Source organism: Rhinatrema bivittatum, chromosome 1 (assembly GCF_901001135.1).
Source record: "Rhinatrema bivittatum chromosome 1, aRhiBiv1.1, whole genome shotgun sequence".
Classification (NCBI taxonomy): Eukaryota; Metazoa; Chordata; class Amphibia; order Gymnophiona; family Rhinatrematidae; genus Rhinatrema; species Rhinatrema bivittatum.
In genome coordinates this window covers 194,629,251-194,650,292 of record NC_042615.1, presented here as the reverse complement: position 1 = coordinate 194,650,292, position 21,042 = coordinate 194,629,251, and the positions used below count along the sequence as shown (strand labels likewise).

Below are 21,042 nucleotides of genomic sequence, written 5' to 3'. Positions count from 1 at the left end.
TTTATTTTGTATATCGCTTAGGATGTCAGCGTTAAGCGATAATTGAAATGAAAATAAATGAAATCCCCTTTCATTTAATTTCAATCCCCTTAGATTTGTGCATCTTAACTGCAAAATTCTGCATTTTTTTTTTATCATTGAAACATAGCTGCCAAATAATTAACCGTTTCCTGAACTTTCTTAGGTCGCTTTTCATTCTGTCTGCTTGCTCAGATGTGTCTACTCTGTTCCAGATCTTAGTGTCATCTGCAAAATGATTACTTTTTCCTCCTAATCACTCTGGAATAAATTGCTCACAGGTCCCAGATCGATCCCTGAGAGTACCCTCATCCCCTCTCTTTCTTCATAATGAACTCAGTTTACTACCACACTCTGCAGTCTATCCTTCAACCAGTTTCTAATCCAGGCTGTTACCTTAGGTCCCATTCCCAGACTGCTAAGTTTACTTAGGAGCTTCCTATGCAGGACAGTACTTAAAGCTTTGCTGAAATCCAAATACACCACAATCAGTACCCATCCCCAATCTATGTCTCTGGTCACACAATCAAAGAAATCACACACATTTGTTGAACATAATCTCTCTCTAGTAAAATCATGCTGCCTCTGATACTGCAAACTGCTGGATTCACGATGCTTCACTATTCATTCCTTCCTCCTATTTTAAAAAGGTTCAATATTTATTATTTTTTTTTACTTTTAAGGAAGATTAACATTTTTCCACAGAGCATCCTTTTACTTTCCTCTCTCAAGAGGAGGAAGTCCCTTGGTGACACTGCCCACTCTTTAAAAAAGCAGCACTGCATAGCTCATAAATGATTCAGTTACAATGAATTGCTTAGCTAAAGGTATACTGCATCTATTTTATAGTGCTACCCCAGTAAGTATACCCTTTGAAAGAAAAAAAAAAAAGCTACTTAAGGGAAAAAAAAGTTCCTCCTCCTAGTAGTTCCCTATTGTGTACAATTTCCAGCTTCTGGCTGACATACAACCTCAACCATCCTCACTCCGCCAAGAATCATGTCTGAAAAAATTCAAGCAGAGCCTTAAGACTTGGCTCTTCAAGCAGGCATACATCTAACTGCACTCCTTCACCACCTCTATCTCTATCTTCTCCCCCCTCAACTGCCCCGTAGGACCCTTTGTGCTTTACAACTGCTGTCATTGGCTCTTCAAGCTAATTACAACAGTTGTAACATAATCTCCTTTGTAACCAAACTGAAGTATGATATGCATTATAAACTTTTATATTCCATTGTAACTTAACTTGAATATATTTCCTCCTCTGTCAAAATTTGTATATATTTCCTCCTCGTCAAAATTTGTATATAAGTCCTCCTTGTAAAAACTGGATTTTAAATGTAAGCTCCTATAACTCTCTGTTGCTTGATATTGGCCTCTGTTCTTCCCCTCCAAGTTCTCTCTACTCTCCGCCCCCCCCCCCCTTATCTTATTCCATATCACCCCCCCTTAATATTTCCTCCAGTTCTATGTTCATTGTAAAGCCTGTTGCTAATTTTGTTTCTTGTTAACCGATGAGATGTTCCCAACGATCATCGGTATATAAAAGCTGTCAAATAAATAAAATAAATAAATAGCTCACAGAGCATAAACTTCTCTGGATGTAGTTAGTCTATTATGATCAAGTCATTAAGAGCAATTCTATCAAGATTCTATTACATGTTAAAACAAAAATAAAACCAAACAATTAAAGGAGAAAAGATCTCTGAAAGTAGTTTTTTTCTCATCCATATGGATCTAACATGCTAGACACCTGTGGCAAATAGTACATGAACCAGCATTAGCTATCCATGTATAAATGCCATTATGACCGAAGTGGCAAGAAAGAAAAAATACAATGGTCCTCAGCTTTGGTGCTAGTGGCCTCAACACATCTGGTTTTCAGGATTTGTGCGCAAACAGTTGCAGACATCTGGCCTGAAACTAGACCTGTTATTTATTTATTTATTTATTTTTAATTTTTATATACCGGAATTCCTGTATGCAATACAAATCAATCCGGTTTACATGTAACAAAAAGGTTGCCCTGGTCTGGGAGGTTAGACCGGGGTTTTTTACATAGAACATTGAACAATAACAATCAACCAATGAACATTAACATTAACATTAACATTAGCTGTTACGGGACAACAAGGATTGTAGTTGAGAACGACTGGTATAAAGTGAAATATGAACATAGCCCTAATTCATAGAGCAAAACAAACTGCGCCACCACAGGCTGCAATCATGAATTGCAGCAAAACTGCCCTGATTGGAATGCATCACATGGGAAGTGTGACCTGTGGCCAGCAACCGAGGTAAGAAAACAGCAAACTCTGAAGAAATTAAATCATTCTAATAAAATTTGTTCCCTGTACATACCCGGATCAGTCCAGACTCCTGGGTTTTGCATCCCTTTCAGCAGATGGAGACAGATAAGCTTTTGACTGACTCTGCCCTATACCTTGAGGTGCCACCTACAGTCCGTCAGATTTCTCTGTCTCCAGCAGATGGTGGAGGTGCAAAATCCTACAGTCTGCAATAGATAGTTTAAAAAAAAAAAAAGAAGAAGAAGAAAAAGGACAAAGAAGAAAAATTTAGAAATACTTTCCTTTTATTCAAAGTCAGAAGAGTATCCTGAGCCTTCCAGAGGGTTGGCAGGTCCTGGTAGGACCATCCCCCCTGGTATTTGAGGCTGGTGGAGCTGGGGGTCGGGGACCCTGCTGTCCTACCCTGCTGACAACATTCGGGGTGATACCAGGGAGCCTGGTTCACTCACGCTCTGGGGAACAGGACCCAATGTCACATTGGAGTCAGGTTTGAAAAAAAAAAAAGAAAAACCAGACGCTTAGTTTTTTTGTTTTGCTGTCCGGGCCTGATTCTCCATTCCCTCCGATGCTGTATTGCCGTCATCACTGTCTTGTTCTTCTCCCCTTAGCCTTGCCAGTCCCCTGGTTCTTGCTGGCTTTTCGATGCCGTGTGGCGCGGCCTGCCTCTCGTGTGGAGACGCGTGCGCAGATTTCCCGTGGTGGTCTCTGCTGGTTTTTCGATGCCGTGTGGCGCGTCCTGCCTCTCGTGTGGAGATGCGTGCGCGGATTTCCCATGATGGTCTCCGTTCCACTTGCCTCCCCGGGGAGGAGGGCACTTTGGGAGCCATCGGGGATGGTGGTTTGAGGATGCGCCGGGAGCATGGGAGGCTCAGTCGAGCACGGCAGCCTTCTCCTGATGCCATTTTGTCCACTTTTCACGCTGCAGTGCACACAGCGGAGGGGGAAGGGATTTCCCCCTCCTCCCTTTTCCCCGCAGCAGGGAGGGGCGGGTTGACGGCGATTTCGGCGGAGGAGAGCCCGGGGGGGGGGGGCTTCAGACTCCTCCTCTTCGTTTTCTTCCAAGTTTGTTTTGCTGCTTCACAAGAACTTAGAGAATAGCCACTGCCATTAGCAATGGTAACATGGAATAGACTTAGTTTTTGGGTACTTGCCAGGTTCTTATGGCCTGGATTGGCCACTGTTGGAAACAAGATGCTGGGCTTGATGGACCCTTGGTCTAACCCAGTATGGCATTTTCTTATGGCTTTCAAAGCCAGGAAGACAGCTAGGAGGCGTTCGGGGGGAAGTTCTCTCTCCTGGTTGGCTCAGAAGTTGGTCAAAGCGGGGGCCCGGTCATCAAGAGGCCCAGTCTTCCAGAGGGCGAGGGAGTTGTGAAGGCTGAGCACCCCCTGAGGACTGCACCATCCCGACCTGCGGGGGGACTCCTCCTCTGACGTTTTGGAGCCAGAGGAACTGAGGAGCAAACCACCGCAGGGAGCAGACCATGATCTGGGCGACCAGGACTATGATTCACAGGACCACGGTCCTCATGTGGCGGGGTCGTCAATGGTTGAAGGGGATGACCCTAAGGTGGTCCGCCTCTTCCGGAAGGATGTGCTGGGCCTGCTTATTCCCACAGTTCTGGAGGAATTGAGCATCGACACCCCTCAGGAGGACTCTCGGATGGGAGCTATTGATCCAGTCATGGTGGGTCTCCGTGGTCCGACCCGGTCCTTCCCCTTTCATCTTTCCGTCACTGACCTATTGTTTCATGAGTGGGACACCCCTGATTTAGGTTTGAAGGTCAGTAGAGCAATGGAAAAGCTGTACCCTCTGCCAGAAGAAGCGCTGGACCTCCTCAGGGTTCCCAAAGTAGATGCGGTGGTGTCAGCTGTCACCAAGAAGACCGCCATCCCGGTGATGGGCGCGACAGCCCTCAAGGGTCTCCAAGATTGGAAGCTGGAGGTGCAGCTTAAGAAGATATTTGAGGTGTCAGTGCTTGGGGTGCGGGCTGCCATGTGCAGCAGTTTCACCATGAGGGCAGGTCTTCGCTGGGTGCAGCAATTGCAGAGTGGCACGTCTCTCTCACTGGAGAAGGCCGTTCAAGCTGGGCAGCTGGAGGCTGCTGTGGCTTACGGTGCAGATGCATGCTATGATCTGCTACGGATTTCAACCAGGTCTATGGTTTCGGCTGTCTCTGCCTGCAGACTCCTCTGGTTGAGGAACTGGTCTGCGGATGTTTCCTCTAAGGCCCAACTGGGTTCTTTTCCTTCAAGAGCAAACTGCTCTTCAGGAAGGACTTAGAAGACATGATTCAATCTTGGAGAACAAGATCCATCGGCTACCGGAGGATAGACCCAAGGCAAGAGATTCCTTCCCTCCTCGCTCACATTTCCACGGAAATCAGAGATTCTGGTCTTCCAGGTCATCAGGCTCCTCCTCTAGGCAGATCTCCAGCAGGCAAAAGTCCTGGTCCCAGTCCTTTCGGGGCCAGTGCTTTGGCAGAAACGGTACCTCCCAAACTGCGGGCAGAGTTAAGTCCTCCCAATGAGGCGAAACCAGTTCACTCCTCTGTTCCGGTAGTAGGGGGCAGGTTGGCTCTGTTCTAAGAGGAGTGGACCAAATTAACTTTGGACCAGTGGGTCCTCAATAACATAAGACACGGCTACGCCTTAGATTTTGCTCGGCCACTTCAGGACCGCTTTCCCCGAGCTCATATGAAGTGCAGCGTCTGGTGGTGCGGGGCATATTACAGTGCCTTCTCGAGCTTGGAGCCATTGTACCAGTTCCTCCTGTGGAAAGATGGAAAGGCTGCTATTCCATTTACTTCGTGGTGCCCAAGAAAGAGGGCACGTTCCGACCCATACTCGATTTGAAGAGGGTCAACAGGTGTCTTCGGGTTCCTCAATTTCGAATGGAGACCCTACGGTCGGTAATTGCTTTGGTGCACAAAGAAGAATTCCTAACTTCACTGGATCTGACCGACATGTACTTGCACATCGGAATCCGGGCCAGTCATCAGAAATACCTGATGTTTACCATCCTGGGGATCATTTTCATTTTTTGCACTTTGCCCTTTGGGCTTGCCATGGCACCCAGGATCTTTACCAAGGTAATGGTGGTGGTGGCTGCAGGGCTCCAGAAGGAGGGATTCTTGGTTCACCCTCTGTCGCTCCGTGGTGCAGCAGGTTCTCCAGCTCTTGAGGTCGCTAGGTTGGATTGTCAATCTGGCCAAGAGTCACCTGGTTCCCTCCCAGTCCTTGGAGTTCCTGGGAGCCCTGTTCGACACACGTTTAGGCAAGGTTTTCCTCACCGAGGAGAGAATCATCAAGCTGCAGGGGCAAGTTCGGGACTTGTTGGCCAAGCGTCTCCCCAGAGTTTAGGATTATTTGCAGGTCCTCGGCTCGATGGCTTCTACCTTGGAGCTAGTCCCCTGGGTCTTTGCTCATATGAGACCTCTTCAGTCAGCATTGCTTTCCCTTTGGAACCCGGTGTCCGAGCAATTTCAACTTCCATTTCCTCTTACAGATTCTGCCCATTCCAGCCTTGACTGGTGGCTCCTCTTGGACAATTTATGCTGGGGTGTGGACTTGGAGATTCCCTCTTGGACTGTGGTCACCACCGATGCCAGTCTCTCTGGCTGGGGAGTGGTTTGTCAGGGGAGAGCGGTGCAGGGCCAATGGTCAGTGAAGAAATCCCTGTGGTCAATCATTCGGAGACCAGAGCAGTTTGGTTGGCGCTACAGGCTCTTCTTCCGGTGCTGCAGGGGACATCGGTCAGAGTCCTGTCCGACAATGCGACAGAAGTGGCTTACGTCAATTGTCAAGGGGGGGGGACGACCAAGAGTCAGCCGGTGGCGTTTGAGGCGGAACAGCACCTAGTGAGAATTGCAGCCTCTCACATTGCTGGGGTTGACAACATGCAAGCATATTTCCTCAGTCATCACCTGCTTGATCCCGGGGATTGGGAGCTCTCCGACGAAGCCTTCCACTTCATATGCAACAGGTGATCCAGGCCGTGCGTGGACTTGATTGCGACATTTTGAAATGTCAAGGCCCCGAGGTTCTTCAGTCAGCGCCGGGAGCCAGAAGCGGAGGGGGTGGATGCCCTGGTTCTCCCCTGGCCAAGGAGCGCCTGCTGTATGTGTTCCTGCCTTGGCCTTTGGTCGGCAAGGTGCTGCAGCGCACAGATGTTCATCTGAGAGAAGTGATCCTGGTGGCACCGGAATGGCCGAGGCATCCGTGGTTTGCGGATCTAGTCAACCTAGCAGTAGATGGACCCCTGAGGTTTCGGGTGTTCCCAAATCTCCTACGGCAGGGGCCCGTTTGTTTGGAAGCGGCAGATCACTTTTGTCTAGCGGCATGGCTTTTGAGAGGCAACAACTAAAGAGTAGAGGTTATTCAGATGCAGTGATGGCTACTCTTTTGCAGTCAAGAAAAACATCTACCTCTCTGGCCTATGACATGGTGTGGGGAATCTTTGAGTCTTGGTGCGTGGAGCACAAGGTGGAGCCTACTTGGGCCTTGGTGGCAGATATCTTGGCCTTCTTACAAGCCGACTTGGCTAAAGGCTTATCTTGTGGCTCTCTAAGGGTACAGAAAGCTGCTCTCGGTTGTTTCCTTGGTAACATACGAGGTGTAGCCTTGGCTGCACATCCGGATGTGGTGCGTTTTCTTTGGGGGGGGGGGGGGGGGGGGCCAAAGTATTTGCGTCCTCCTATCCGGAATCCTTGTCCTTCGTGGAGCCTGAATTTGGTTCTCAAAGCTCTGTGGCTATATCTTCAGCACAGCGAGTGTCAGAGCTTCAAGCTTTGTCCTGCAGGGTGCCCTTCTTAAGGATTATGGATACAGGAGTCTCTTTGAGGACCGTTCCCTCCTTTCTCCCAAAGGTGGTGTCCTCCTTTCATTTGAATCAGTCGGTTGAACTCCCTTCCTTTCCAGAATTGGACAGCTCTGATTCCCAATCTAGAGACCTGAGGAAGCTAGACGTGCGGCGGGTTCTGTTGCATTACTTGGAAATTACAAACAGCTTCCGCCTGTCGGACCATCTTTTTGTGCTGTGGAGTGGCCCCAGACAGGGGAATAAGGCGTCTACGGCTACTATCGCCCACTGGTTGAAAGAGGGCGATAGTATTGGTTCAGCGTACCTATTGGTTCAGCGTACCTAGTTCACGGCCATCTGGTTCCGGTCGGTCTTCGGGCGCATTCTACTCAGTCGCAGGTGGCTTCGTGGGCTGAGTGTCAGCAAGTTTCGCCACAAGAGATTTGTAGGGCGGCTACTTGGAAGTCTTTGCACATCTTTGCCAAGCATTAATCCTTTGGATGTCCAGGCCCCAGGTTCTGGGGATTTTGGAGAAGGTGTGCTTCGAGCGGGACTCTCAAAGTCCCACCCCACGTAGGGAAGCTTTGGTACATCCCAGGAGTCTAGCTTGATCCGGGTACATACAGGGAAAGGAAAATTGGTTCTTACCTGCTAATTTTCGTTCCTGTAGTACCACGGATCAGTCCAAGTCCCGCCCATTTCAGTCTTGAGGAAACAGAGAGTCTGCTCGTTCAGTACTTCTAGATTTTTTCTCTGCAGATTCTTGGGGTTCAGGTGTGAGCAGAGTGTTTGGCTTTGCAGGGTTTCTCCTCCCTCTGCTCATGAGGGGGTAAAATTGTTAATGGTTTGTGTTAATTTTAATCATTATGTTTGGATACAGTGTAATACTGACAGACTGCAGGTGGTACCTCAAGGTATAGGATAAAGTCAGTCAAAAACTTCTGTCTCCATCTGCTGGAGGGGAGGCAAAACCCAGGAGTCTGGACTAATCCACGGTACTACAGGAATGAAAATTAGCAGATAAGAACCAATTTTCCTTTTTAGAAAGCAACAAAGTCTAGAATTAATCATTATAAATGATTGCAACCTCCTTGTCCCCAGGTGTTTATAATTAAGCATGATGCATAGGGAGCTTTATTGACTTTCTGATATTCATACAGTAAATGATGGAGAGGAGATACAGACTGAATTCTCTAGCCAACGGCTATATTATACAGAGAGCTCATAAAGCCAGTCTGTCTGAATAGCAGAGAAAAGCTGCCATGGAACAGCTACTTAACTACCACCCGCCTGGCTTTTTGACACAACACATGAAACAGTGACAGGCAAAGCTCCAATTCATTCAACCTTAAAACCATCTTATTTTCTGACTCATAGCTGGCTGGATTTGGGCAGCTGACAGACACCGTATCTAGTTTAATGCTCTTGTTCTCTCCAGCTATCATGTTAAATCTAGCACTAAGATCTCTGTCCATTTTTTAATGTAATTAATATGTCTAACTTTAAATGCATCTCCAAGTCCTTTCCTGGCATAGATACCATAACTGTATTAAAAAAGGAAAGCAAATATTTCTTCCCCCTCCAATTGCAATGAAGGAGTTCTATGGTTCATTATATCCAGTCCCGCTTATGGATGACTGGTTAATCTCCAGCACACAATAAACAGATGAGGAGTATGTTGTTTTAACAAGGGAGCAGATGCCTGACAAACAAGCACAGTTCATAATGCCACACATATAGGATGTGCAAAATCTACCTCTGTGTAACAGGATTAGGAGAAAGTAAAGGTGATGGTACTGGAGCTTTCTACACACACACACAACAAATCTTACCTCATTGCAAATTCTGGCACACATCCTAAACTTGACATAAATTGCAGTTTATTTTCATCTAAAGTGATGGTAAACCTCCACATTTTTTATATGACTGGTTTTCTCCTAAGTTTTGTAGTTAATATTCAACATGGGCCATCATACCTGTAACTCAGTATTAACGTTAGCTGTACTGCTAAGTTCTAATATCTGTATTTGTCACAGAAAAAAAAACCTCACTGGATTCTTTGCACAGTATGATACATTTTACTGAATCTACATAATAGTTACAGAAAGATAATCAACCAAATGAGTTTGTGACATCACACACATCCTTTCCTCCAATATGGGAGACCTTGACCACTCATGGAGATCTTTTGCACAGCGCTACAGTGTAGGCCTTCACTTCATTTTGTTGTATTTGAAATTAGAGTTTGCAATTTTATAGCATGCGAGTATGACATTAACACCAATTTTGTCACCACTAACAATGAAATAGGTACAGACGAAACCCTGACAGAAATGAGCAATCACTGAAATCTGCAAAACACTTTTCAAATTGGATGGATGGGCAGTCAGATGGGCCATCTGGTCTTTTTCTACCATCATATTTTTTTGTTTCTAAATCTACAACAGCACAGTCATCTGTTTATGTGATCTTTGGCGATTTTCAGTTTTGCTCCAATAGTTTGGTTTAAGGGATATTTTCTTTGCTGAAACAAGCAAGAGCAAAAGCTAAAGACCAACACTTAGCAAAGGTGCAGTCACATATATAAATAACTCTGGTTACCTGAACATCCCCCCTGTCAAGGATCACATCTGGCAACCACTAGAGAAAGAGCCTTCTCAATTGCCTCACCCAAAATGTGGAATACACTACCTAAATTCTTACGAATTCAACACGACCTAAAAATTTCAAAAAGGACTTGAAAACAATAATGTTCCACAAATTCCTCACTGACTTTCAATCATCTAATGATCCCGACCTCCAACTGAACTCCCAATTGTTTACCGCATAACTTACCCCTTCCTCCCTTATCTTCCTTCCCTCCCCCTCTATCCTAATTTTAAATCATTCTGGACTTGATAACTATTTCTCTAATATTGTTTAATAGTTCAAATGGTTTTGTACTGCTACACATCTGTTAAGAATCTGTTTACTGTTCTAATGCTCAGCTACAAGATATTGTACACTCTTGTAAACAGTTATGATGGCTCAACCTAACGGTATATAAAACTCATCAAATAAATAAATAAATGTAAACCTTGGGTAGAACAAAGGACCAGTTTCCAGGATGTTGCTTACATTCAGGCCCATACAGTAAGCTGCGCGGGAGAGCCTGCGCTTCGAGGCGAGCGCCCGCTCTCCCAACGTGCGCCCAGGCACCTCTCCTGGGCGCACGATTCAGTATTTAAATTAGGGCCCACGCTAATAAGGAGGCGCTCGGGATACTAGTGCGTCCCTAGCGCCTCCTTATTGGCAGAAGCGGCGGCTGTCAGCGGATCTGACAGCAGACGCTTAATTTTACCGGCGTCGGTTGTCAAACCCGCTGACAGCCACAGGTTCAGAACACGGACGCCAGCAGAATTGAGTGTCCATTTTCCAACCCACGGGCCACAGGCAGATTTTTTTTTTTTTAAGATTTTTTTTTTGGGGGGGGGGGGCCCTCCGACAATATCGCTATGATATTAAGTCGGAGGGTGTACAGAAAAGCAGTTTTTTCTGCTTATCTATGCACTTGTCTGGTGCCATCTGAAATTAACTCCTGCATTTGGCAGGAGTTAATTTCTGAGAGTAAAATGTGCGGCTTGGCCGCACATTTTGCTTTCTGTATTGCGGGTGAATACCTAATAGGCTCATCAACATGCATTTACCTGTGATGAGCGCTATTAGTTTCAGGGGGGTTGGCTGCGCGTTTTCCACGCACTATTACCCCTTACTGTATAAGGGGTAATAATGGCATGTCAAAAAAGCGCGGCCAAACGGGAGCTAACGGTGCGCCTGATTGAGGGTAATTTACAAAGCATTTTAACTGTGTTAAACTGTTGTCTGTAAATTGTCCAGCCCGAAGGAGAGTAAAAATCTGTTTATTCTGAGGCAACTGCACTGCCCGTTAGCCACATTGAGAGGTCAGCAGCACACATGGGCTGCATTTTCAAACCTTCACATGTACTTTTCCCCATTCAGAAAGTACCCGCAAAAAAAAGCAGGGGCAGAGGTCAAAGAATACTCTGTATTTGTGCCAAGTATCAAAGCAAAAATGTCCGCACTTTCACTTTCAAAACTGGTGCAAAGTCCACGCAAACTTTGTCCCAGTGCAGTTTGAAAACTTCTCCCATTAGGTTGGATTTCAGTTAATCAAAACTAATGCACATTACATCCAAAGCATTTTCATAAAGAAAATAACAGAAAAGATTTTAGTGTGGTAAAAATCTGATATTAAAAATCTCCCCAAAACGTGTATAAGGAGCTGACTTTTATGGACGGAAGTATATATCTGCATATCAAAAGATCCAACAGTATTTATGCGCTTATGGTCATGCTGACAAACTGCTATCATTTAGAAATTCAATAAAGCAAAATCATGTATTACATAAATAGTAACAGAAATCTCTATAAAAGACTATATTCATAAATACACACATTTGTGTTAAAAAAAAAATCCCACACAAAGCAAAAAAGAAGCCCCCAAACAAAAACAAATACAAGAACCAGATCCTTTCAATGCTTGTTCATAAAATGGGATTAACAATGTCATTGCTGTTGTTGCCCCACCAGTCTTTCACAATTCCATTGGCTTTCATGTTTAATAAGTTACAGGTGTTGGCACATAGCAAACAGACCATGCAGTCTAGAAATGCACATTAATCGAAGCCATCCAACTAAGAGAATGAAAGAAAAGCAACTGATACAAGGTTTTTCATTTTTATTATTAGTGATTTATTGAGCTTTTTATCTGGAAAAACCTTGCTGCTGTTTTCGTCTTTTGCATGAAAGGTTCACTCAAAAGGGAGTTAGGTAGAGAGTTCCTCGATTTTCCAGTGGAAGGTGGCCTAGGTCAGCGGTCCCCAAACATTTTAAATGAAGGGCAATAGCAGAAGGGGTGGGGGTCCCCCCTTGGAGCCTGGTCCTTTTGGTAACTCCAAATGCTGTGGAAGGTGGGGTCCAGGGTTCCCCCAGAGGTACAGCAGATATGGATTTCTAAGAAGTTGGCAACCCTACCAACTGCCTCCCCCCGTCCTCAGCATCTGCATCTGTCTGCTAGGGAAGTTGGGGGGGGGGGGGTGTCACACTCTCTCCTACTCACACGACCACCACACACGCTTGTGCACGTCCTACTTCTTTCCCTTCACACCCCTTTCCTCCACCCTCTCTCTTTTCCCCTATTTTTTTCTCACTGCTCTCTCACCCCCTCCCCTCCCTCGGCATTTTCTTATCTTTTGCTGGCTTCCCGACCAGTTCTCTTTGACACTGGTCAGCCAGGTCATCTCCCATCATCTATCACAGGTTATGTCACTTACTATATCAACTGGCCCACAGGGGACTGTGACAGCGCCCGCGTGACATGGCTCCCTACAAAGGATAATAACCTTAGAGGTGCAGGGAGCCAGTGAGAACGTGTGAATTGCCGACACTGGATCGGGCCAAAGGTCATCTCTCCCAAATCTCTACTGCAGTTCAGTCATCATTTTATTCACTTGCGTCTGATCCGTAATGTAAGGCACCTTTTTGAAGATTAAGATCTTGATTATTCATGACATGGTCTTGAGTTGGCTTGATTATTGCTATGCTCTTTATCAGGGATTGTTTTGAAGATATGCCAGCTGATTCAAAACACAGCTGTGAGATTATTGGCTGGAATGAAACGCAGAAATCACATCACGACAGCATTACAGTTTGCATTGGCCTCCGGTTCATTCAGAGAGTGAAATTTAAAATCCTTTGCATTGTATTCAAATGTCTCCATAATCAATATTCTGAATTACTGTCATGTTGTCTAATATCTGTGTGTCGATAAGAGCATTAAGGTCACTGAATCAAGATATTTTAGATTCCAGCACTCTCCCAAGTGAGGTTAGTGAGGACACTAATTTTTTTTAGTTATATGGGCCCAGCTCTTTGGAATAGAAACTTCTTTGGAAGAATTACCTGAAATTTTGTAAAATTTGTTAGGGCACTGTTTATTGAAGCTTTTGGAGGGGTATCAGTTTAGATGATAAAGGGAATTTGTAGGAGAGGGTGATACAGTTTTTTACAATTTTAGATTGGCTCTTTGCTCATCATAAGATGGACAGGATGTATTTATTGTTAGGTAGGTGGGAAGATAGGTGTATATTTTATAGCTTATAAAACACTTAGTGAATTTTTGGTTTATGCAATTATTATGTTTAAATTAATAAACCATACAAGAGTGAAAAATGTATCTCTCAACCCTAAACATGAGAATCAGAACAGGATTCACAATGTTCCTTAGCATGTAACTACAGTGCCTTGTAAAAGGTCTTCACATTCTGTCTAAAAAATATAAATAAAAATGCAATAAAGAAGGAGCTTGTTTTGCTGATGTACACAACATATTCTACACCAAGATGGCTAACTTTGGTCCTCAAGAGCCACAAATAGGCCTGTTTCTTAGCGTCCAGTCAGATGAATCCAGAACAAGTGGGGTATACACCTCTACCAGCAGATGGAGATGGAGCAAATGGACGGCACAGTACATATACCTCTGCAGTGACATCAGCCTGCCAGTATTCTCCAGCAGATAATGGACGTGCACCTCGCTACTGGGGATTGCTTCATTTTGAAAAAGGAGAATTAAGGATATTATATTTGCCCCACTCTCTTGTGGTGATACCAAAAGGTCCCTCTCACAGTTGAGCATTCCTGAGGTGATTTCCGTGGTCCCTCAGATGAAGGCCTTGGTCCGGTAGCTGCTTTTTCAGCCAGCATGGACTTAGCTGCTTAAGCAGCTTAAAGGCAGTGGGTGCAGGAAGCCAAAGCGCAGGGGTGATGGCATATTCTCTCTCCCCCCACAGCTGGAGACCGTCTCTGTACTCAGCCAGGTAAAGCTGAGCTCAAATAAGTTTCAACCATATTTGAGGATCTATAACAATTTTTCTATTGTCAACCTTTTATTTTTCTTTTATTTCTCAACATTTTTTACATACATTTTTTCTAAAAAACATCCAAATAGCAGAACAGCTTCTTGCTAAAGCATACAAAATTCTTCTAAAATCTTTCAGCACACAATTATTTCAAAGAGTCCACCACTCTAGAGACTATTATTTCACTTCCCAGAAAATGTTCATAGATATTTTCCAAGACTACATTTTCTTTGGTACATGCGATGTTCCTATCCAAATCTGTGATTCCATAACTTCACACCCCGATGTTCTCACAAATGCACATTTCTCAAGAATATTTCACTGGTCTCCACACATACCCCAACATGGAGGCCTCGATGTTTCACCACCGAAACAGCTTCATCAGGGGGATGTTTAACATTACATTTCTCACATGTAAAGCATATTTTTTTCCACAATTCTGGCTTTTATTCAATGCTTACCTCGCATTTTCTTTTTCCAGACGTGATTCAATGACTCATTACTGCTTCTTAAAAGGTTCACCTCCACTGCGCTCATAACGCCATTCCTGGCTGCTTCAAATGTGAACATTGTTATAGATCCTCATATATGGTAGAAATATTGAATTTTGGGGGGGGGGGGGATCATTTGAAATAAATAAGTGATCTGTCTTCTGCTGATTATACTATATATATATATATATATATATATATATATATATCTATATATGTACAGACAGATAGATAGATGTATACAGATATATAGATATATGTATATAGATATATTTAAAGAGATGTAAAAGGAGGCTTTTGTAGCATAGGGCTTCCTCCTTTTTCCTGGTCTCTGTGCTCGGCGCGCCATTCCAAAGTTCATCCCACTCCGTGGGCAGCCTGGAGGATTGAGCAGCTTCTGTAGGCTAGGCCCCGCTCTGAGGCTTTTCCACTGTATGCTGTGTGGTAGACCACAAAGGAAAATTGGTTCTTATCTGCTAATTTTCCTCTAAATGAATGTTTACCGACCCACCCCTGGGAATAGGAGGTAAGGGGACGCCTCTCTCTCTCTTCTAACAGAGGTGGGTCGAGATCACATCGGATCAATGGGTCCTGGAGATGATATGAGAAGGATAGCCACTGGAGTTTCGCAGTGTTCCTCGGGACATGTTCATGGTGTTTCCTTGCCACTCACAACAAAAGAAGCAGGCAATGGAAACTACATTGGCAAGGCTTCTCAGTCTGAGGGCTGTGGTTCCAGTGTCCACATCGCAAGAAAATACGAGTCGATATTCCATTTATTTCATTGTGCCCAAGAAAGAGGGCTCCCTTTTGTCCCACCCTGGATCTCAAAAGGTGTCAACCTTAATCTGCGGGTGCGCATTTTCGCAAGGAAACATTGCGCCCGAAAATAATGGCCGTATAGTCAGGGGAATTTCTGACCTCTTTGGATCTGTCAGAGGCGTACCTTTCCATCAGACTAGAACATCAATGCTTTCTGCGGTTCACAGTCTTGGGACATAATTATCAATTTCTGGCCCTGCACTTTGGTCTGGTCACCTCCCCAAGGACCTTTTCCAAGGTAATGGTGGTAGTAGCGGCAGAATTGAGAAAATATGGGATCCTCGCATACACCTGTATTTGGACTGCCTGATTCGAGCCAAGTCGAAGAGAGCTGCAGAGTGACCTGCAAGGTGATCTCCCTGTTGCAGGAGCTTGGCTGGGTGGTGAACCTGGCCAAGAGCAGCCTTCAGCCTGCTCAGTCATTGGAATACCTTGGGGTTAGGTTCTTCATGAAGCAGGGCAAGTTTTTCCTACCAGAAGCACACATTCAGAAGTCGATGACACAGCTTCGTCTGTTATTGAACACTCTGCGCCCAACCGTATGGTCCTATTTGCAATTACTTGACTTAATGGCAGCAACCCTGGAAGTGGTCCCATGAGTGAGGGTGCATATGCAACCTCTTCAGCATTCCCTGCTGTGTCGACGGAACACACAGTCTCAGGACTATTCAATTTGGCTCCTCCTTCTGATGGAAGTCTCAGGCAAACTACAGTGGTGGTTGTAGGCGGATCATCTAAGGAAGGGAGTTTCCATGGCACCAACGGACTGTGGTGAGCCTCCTTGGTTGGGGAGCTCACTGTCAGGAGCTAATGAGGCAAGGGTGCCGGAATGCAGAAGAGTCTCTTTGGAACATCAATCTACTGGAATCCAGGGCGGTCCGGTTGGCATGTTTGCAGTTCAGCGAGAGACTGCAGGGTCGATCGGGCTGGATAATGTCAGACAATGCAACAATTGTGGTTTACATCAATTGGCAGGGAGGAACCAAGAACCAGCAAGTGTTGCAGGAAATAGATCAGCTTATGGAATGGGCAGAAGTGCATCTCCAGATGATCTCAGCCTCACATACAGCAGGAAAAGACAATGCAAAAGCAGACTGTCTCAGCAGAGAAAATCTGGACCCAGGGGAATGGGTTTTGTCAGACGAGGCATTTCAGCTGATTCTGGATCGCTGGGGTCCCCCATTCCTAGACCTCCAGGCAACTTCTCGCAATGCAAAAGTTCCGCGATTCTTTGGTTGCAGGAAAGATCCAAAGTTGTTGGGATCGATGCCCTAGTGCAGAAGTGGCCGGAAAACAAGTTGCTGTATGCTTTTCCTCAATGGTCTATGTTGGACAGATTGATCCAAAGGATTGAGCGCCACAGAGGGATGGTGCCCTTGGTTGCTCTAGATTGGTCCAAGATGCCGTGGTATGCGGATTTGCGGCAGCTCCTGGGGGATTCGCCCCTTTGACTTCCAGCACACAGGAACCTGCTAAGTCAAGGTCCAGTTCTTCTCGAAGATCCAACTTGGTTTTGTCTTACGGAATGGCTCTTGAAGGGGCCTGATTGTTGAAACATGGATACTCTGTGTCAGTGATTTCCACTTTGCTTAGAGCTAGAAAGTTCTCCATTTCTTTGGTCTATGTGCGAGTTTGGCGAATGTTTGAGGCCTGGTGTGAGGATCGAGGTACTCTTCCTCATTCATAAGAACATAAGAAATTGCTTTGCTGGGTCAGACCAAGGGTCCATTAAGCCCAGCATCCTGTTTCCAACAGAGGCCAAACTAGGCCACAAGAACCTGGCAAGTACCCAAACACTAAGAAGATCCCATGCTACTGATGCCAGTAATAGCAGAGGCCATTCCTAAGTCAACTTGATTAATAGCAGTTAATGGACTTCTCCTCTAAGAACTTATCCAAACCTTTTTTTAAATCCAGCTACACTAACTGCACTAACCACATCCTCTGCAACAAATTCCAGAGCGTAATTGTGCAGTGAGTGAAAAATAATTTTCTCCGATTAGTCTTAAATGTGCTACCTGCTAACTTCATGGAATGCCCTCTAGTCCTTCTATTAAACGAAAGTGGAAATAACTGATTCACATCTACGTGTTCCAAGACCTCTCATGATTTAAACACCTCTATCATATCCCCCCTCAACCATCTCTTCTCCAAGCTAAACAGCCCTAACCTCTTCAGCCTTTCCTCATTTGGGAGCTGTTCCATCCCCTTTATCATTTTGGTCACCCTTCTCTGTACCTTCTCCATTGCAACTATATCTTTTTTGAGATGCGGCAACCAGAATTGTACACAGTATTCTAGGTGCAGTCTCACCATAGAGTGATACAGAGGCATGACATTTTCCGTTTTATTAATCATTCCCTTCCTAACAATTTCTAACATTCTGTTTGCTTTTTTGACTGCTGCAGCACACTGTGCCGACGATTTCAAAGTTTTATCCACTATGATGCCTAGATCTTTTTCCTGGGTGGAAGCTCCTAATATGGAACCTAACGTTGTGTAATTACAGCAAGGGTTATTTTTCCCTATATGCAACACCTTGTACTTCTCCACATTAAATTTCATCTGTCATTTGGATACCCAATCTTCCAGTCTTGCAAGGTCCTCCTGCAATGTATTACAATCCGCTTGTGATTTAACTACTCTGAATAATTTTTGTATCATCAAATTTTGTATCATCAAATTTGATAACCTCACTCGTCGTATTCTTTTCCAGATCATTTATAAATATATTGAACAGCACCGGTCCAAGTTCAGATCCCTGAGGCACTCCACTGTTTACCCTTTTTCACTGAGAAAATTGACCATTTAATCCTACTCTGTTTTCCTGTCTTTTAACCAGTTTGTAATCCAGTCTCTCATGAGGGACTTTGTCAAACACCTTCTGAAAATCCAAATACACTACATCTACCGGTTCACCTTTATCCACATGTTTATTAACCCCTTCAAAAAATGAAGCAGGTTTGTGAGGCAAGATTTCCCTTGGGTAAATCCATGTTGACTATGTTTCATTAAACCGTGTCTTTCTATATGCTCTGTGATTTGATATTGAGAATAGTTTCCACTATTTTTCCCGGAACAAAAGTCAGGCTCACTGGTCTATAGTTTCCTGGATTGCCCCTGTAGCCCTTTTTAAATATTTGGCTCTCTCCAGTCTTCAGGTACAATGGATGATTTCAATGATAGGTTACAGATGTTAACTAATACAGCTGAAATTTCATTTTTTAGTTCCTTCAGTACCCTAGAATGCATACCATCCCGTCCAGGTGATTTGCTACTCTTTAGCCTGTCAAGCTGGCCTACTACATCTTCCAGGTTCACAGTGATTTGGTTCAGTTCATCTGACTCATCACCCTTGAAAACCATCTCTGGAACTGGTATCTCCCCAACATCCTCATAAGTAAACATAGAAACAAAGAATTAATTTAGTTTTTCTGCAATGGCCTTATCTTCCCTAAGAGCCCCTTTAACCCCTTGGTCATCTAATGGCCCAACCAACCCCCTCACAGGTTTCTTGCTTTGGATATATTGTTTAAAGTTTTTATTATGAGATTCTGCCTCTACGGTCAACTTCATTTCAAATTCTCCCTTTGCCTGTCTTATCAACGTTTTACACTTAACTTGACAATGCTTATGTTTTATCCTATTTACTTCAGATGGATCCTTCTTCCAATTTTTGAAGGATGTTTTTTTGGCTGAAATAGCCTCTTTCACCTCACATTTTAACCATGCTGGTAATTGTTTTGCCTTCCTTCCACCTTTCTTAATGTGTGGAATACATCTGGACTGTGCATCTAGGATTGTATTTTTAAACAATGTCCATGCCTGTTGAACACTTTTAACCTTTCCAGCTGCACCTTTCAGTTTTTTTCTATTTTCCTCATTTGATGAAAGTTTCCCTTTTGAAAACTTAGAGTTAGAGCTGTAGATTTACTTATTGTCCCTCTTCCAGTTATTAGTTCAAATTTGATCATAACATGATCACTATTGCCAAGGGGCCCCACCACCGCTACCTCTCTCACCAAATCCTGCATTCCACTAAAATTTAAATCTAAAATAGCTCACTCTCTCGTTGGTTCCTGAACCAATTGCTCCATGACACTCATAACACGCTCGTCCCTTGAGTGTTATGAGACCCTTGGACTGGCAGCTTTGATATTGATGTATAAGTCAAATTATTTAATCTGTTGAATTGTCAAGCTGTGATCATTGTTACTCTTTAATCTTTTTTATGTGCAAGAAAATTTTTTTGAAAAAAATAAAGTGGTTTTGAAAAAAAAAGACTTTCACAGTACGCAAATGATGTAGCAGACCAGGTGGCCCATTTAAACAGGGGCACACTGTCAGGATTGCTGATGCGTGTATTATATTAGGCACTAACCATCTGGTATATTAGGGTCTAATTTACATTATATTTGACATTATATTATTATAATGTATTTCTCACCCCTTGTTTTATGTAAACCGACATGATACGAACTCCGTGAATGCCGGTATAGAAAAATACAAATAAAATAAATAAATAAATATTTGCTATTGTTTGATTTTGCCTTTTTTGGTGTTTGAATAAAGGTTTGGCACTTAATTACTTAAAGGTACAAATAGCGGCCAGGGAAAAGGGGAAACTGAAATGGGGGGGGGGGATGGAGTGAGAGGAGAAAGGGGGCCCCATTTCTCAATACCCCTTCCCTACTCACAAAGACAGACACACTCACTCAATCACTCAGCCTCACAATACAGTAAGCACCAGGTTTGGATGTATTGGGGGCCACCCTTCTGTCATTATTGAAGGTGAGGCTTCAGTATATAGGGAAGAAGAGAGTCTGGCCATTAACTGAATGATGGTGCTGATTTGCAGGGTGTATTTGGGGTGAGGAACTTCAGGGCATAGGGAGGCTGACTGGGGGTGGCCTTGGTGACCGTCAGGGTTAAATGTGTATACATGCAAAGAAGAAGGACCTTGAAGGAGTAACAGTATATATGTTAAGGCCATTTTATCCAATCATTTTTTATGATTTTTTTTTTTTTTTTTTGCTATGGCAATTTCTTCTGCAAGTAACTTTCGCAATTTGGGTGAATTGAGCAGCAAGATTGCAGCCCAAATATCTTAAGATTTCCTTGTAGGCTTCCTTTTTAATACAAAAAATGACATTGTGCCTCTGTACCTGGTGTCCCTGAAAGTCCAGCCTTTGCTCCAGCCAGGGTCAGCAGGCCACCTTCTTTCAGGTGTCTTGTGGCCAAGTTGCTGGAAATTGCTGAGGTCCAAACACTCTGTTTCCACATCTGGTCACAGCTCTTGTAAAATGCTGTTGACAAACAGAAAAAAAAAAATCTCTCCATCAAAAGGTTCTAGCCCCCATACCACATACTGGATCTCTGTCCTCCATGTGAAACAATGCTTGCTGTTCTGAGAATTTTAGGGAAAAAAATATAACTCATCCCTCTGCAAACTTATCATCCCCATTCCAGCCTTTTACTTTGCAACTCTGAAACAAACATCGCCATCCCACCTTCATAATGCGATCTGTGATCCATAGCTCGTTCTGCACAGATCAGATGGAGGAGGCATAGGCCTTGAAAAGTAGTCACAAATGCATTAAAGTAATCACCTGAGACTTGTTTATTTGACCTTTATTTCTATACCTACAAAAGTAAAAAAGCAGTCTAGCTCTCACTTTTGCTACA

General features: G+C 44.2%; 1 protein-coding gene across 1 annotated transcript in view; it reads right to left on the bottom strand.

Annotated features, from left to right (window-relative positions):
- Window positions 1-21,042, bottom strand: part of QDPR (quinoid dihydropteridine reductase) — a 47,819-nt gene that overhangs the window by 19,215 nt on the left and 7,562 nt on the right. Inside the window, exon 4 of the mRNA XM_029590522.1 lies at window positions 20,523-20,663. Within this exon, the coding sequence (XP_029446382.1) occupies window positions 20,523-20,663 (141 nt within the window). The remainder of the gene's footprint in view (window positions 1-20,522; window positions 20,664-21,042) is intronic.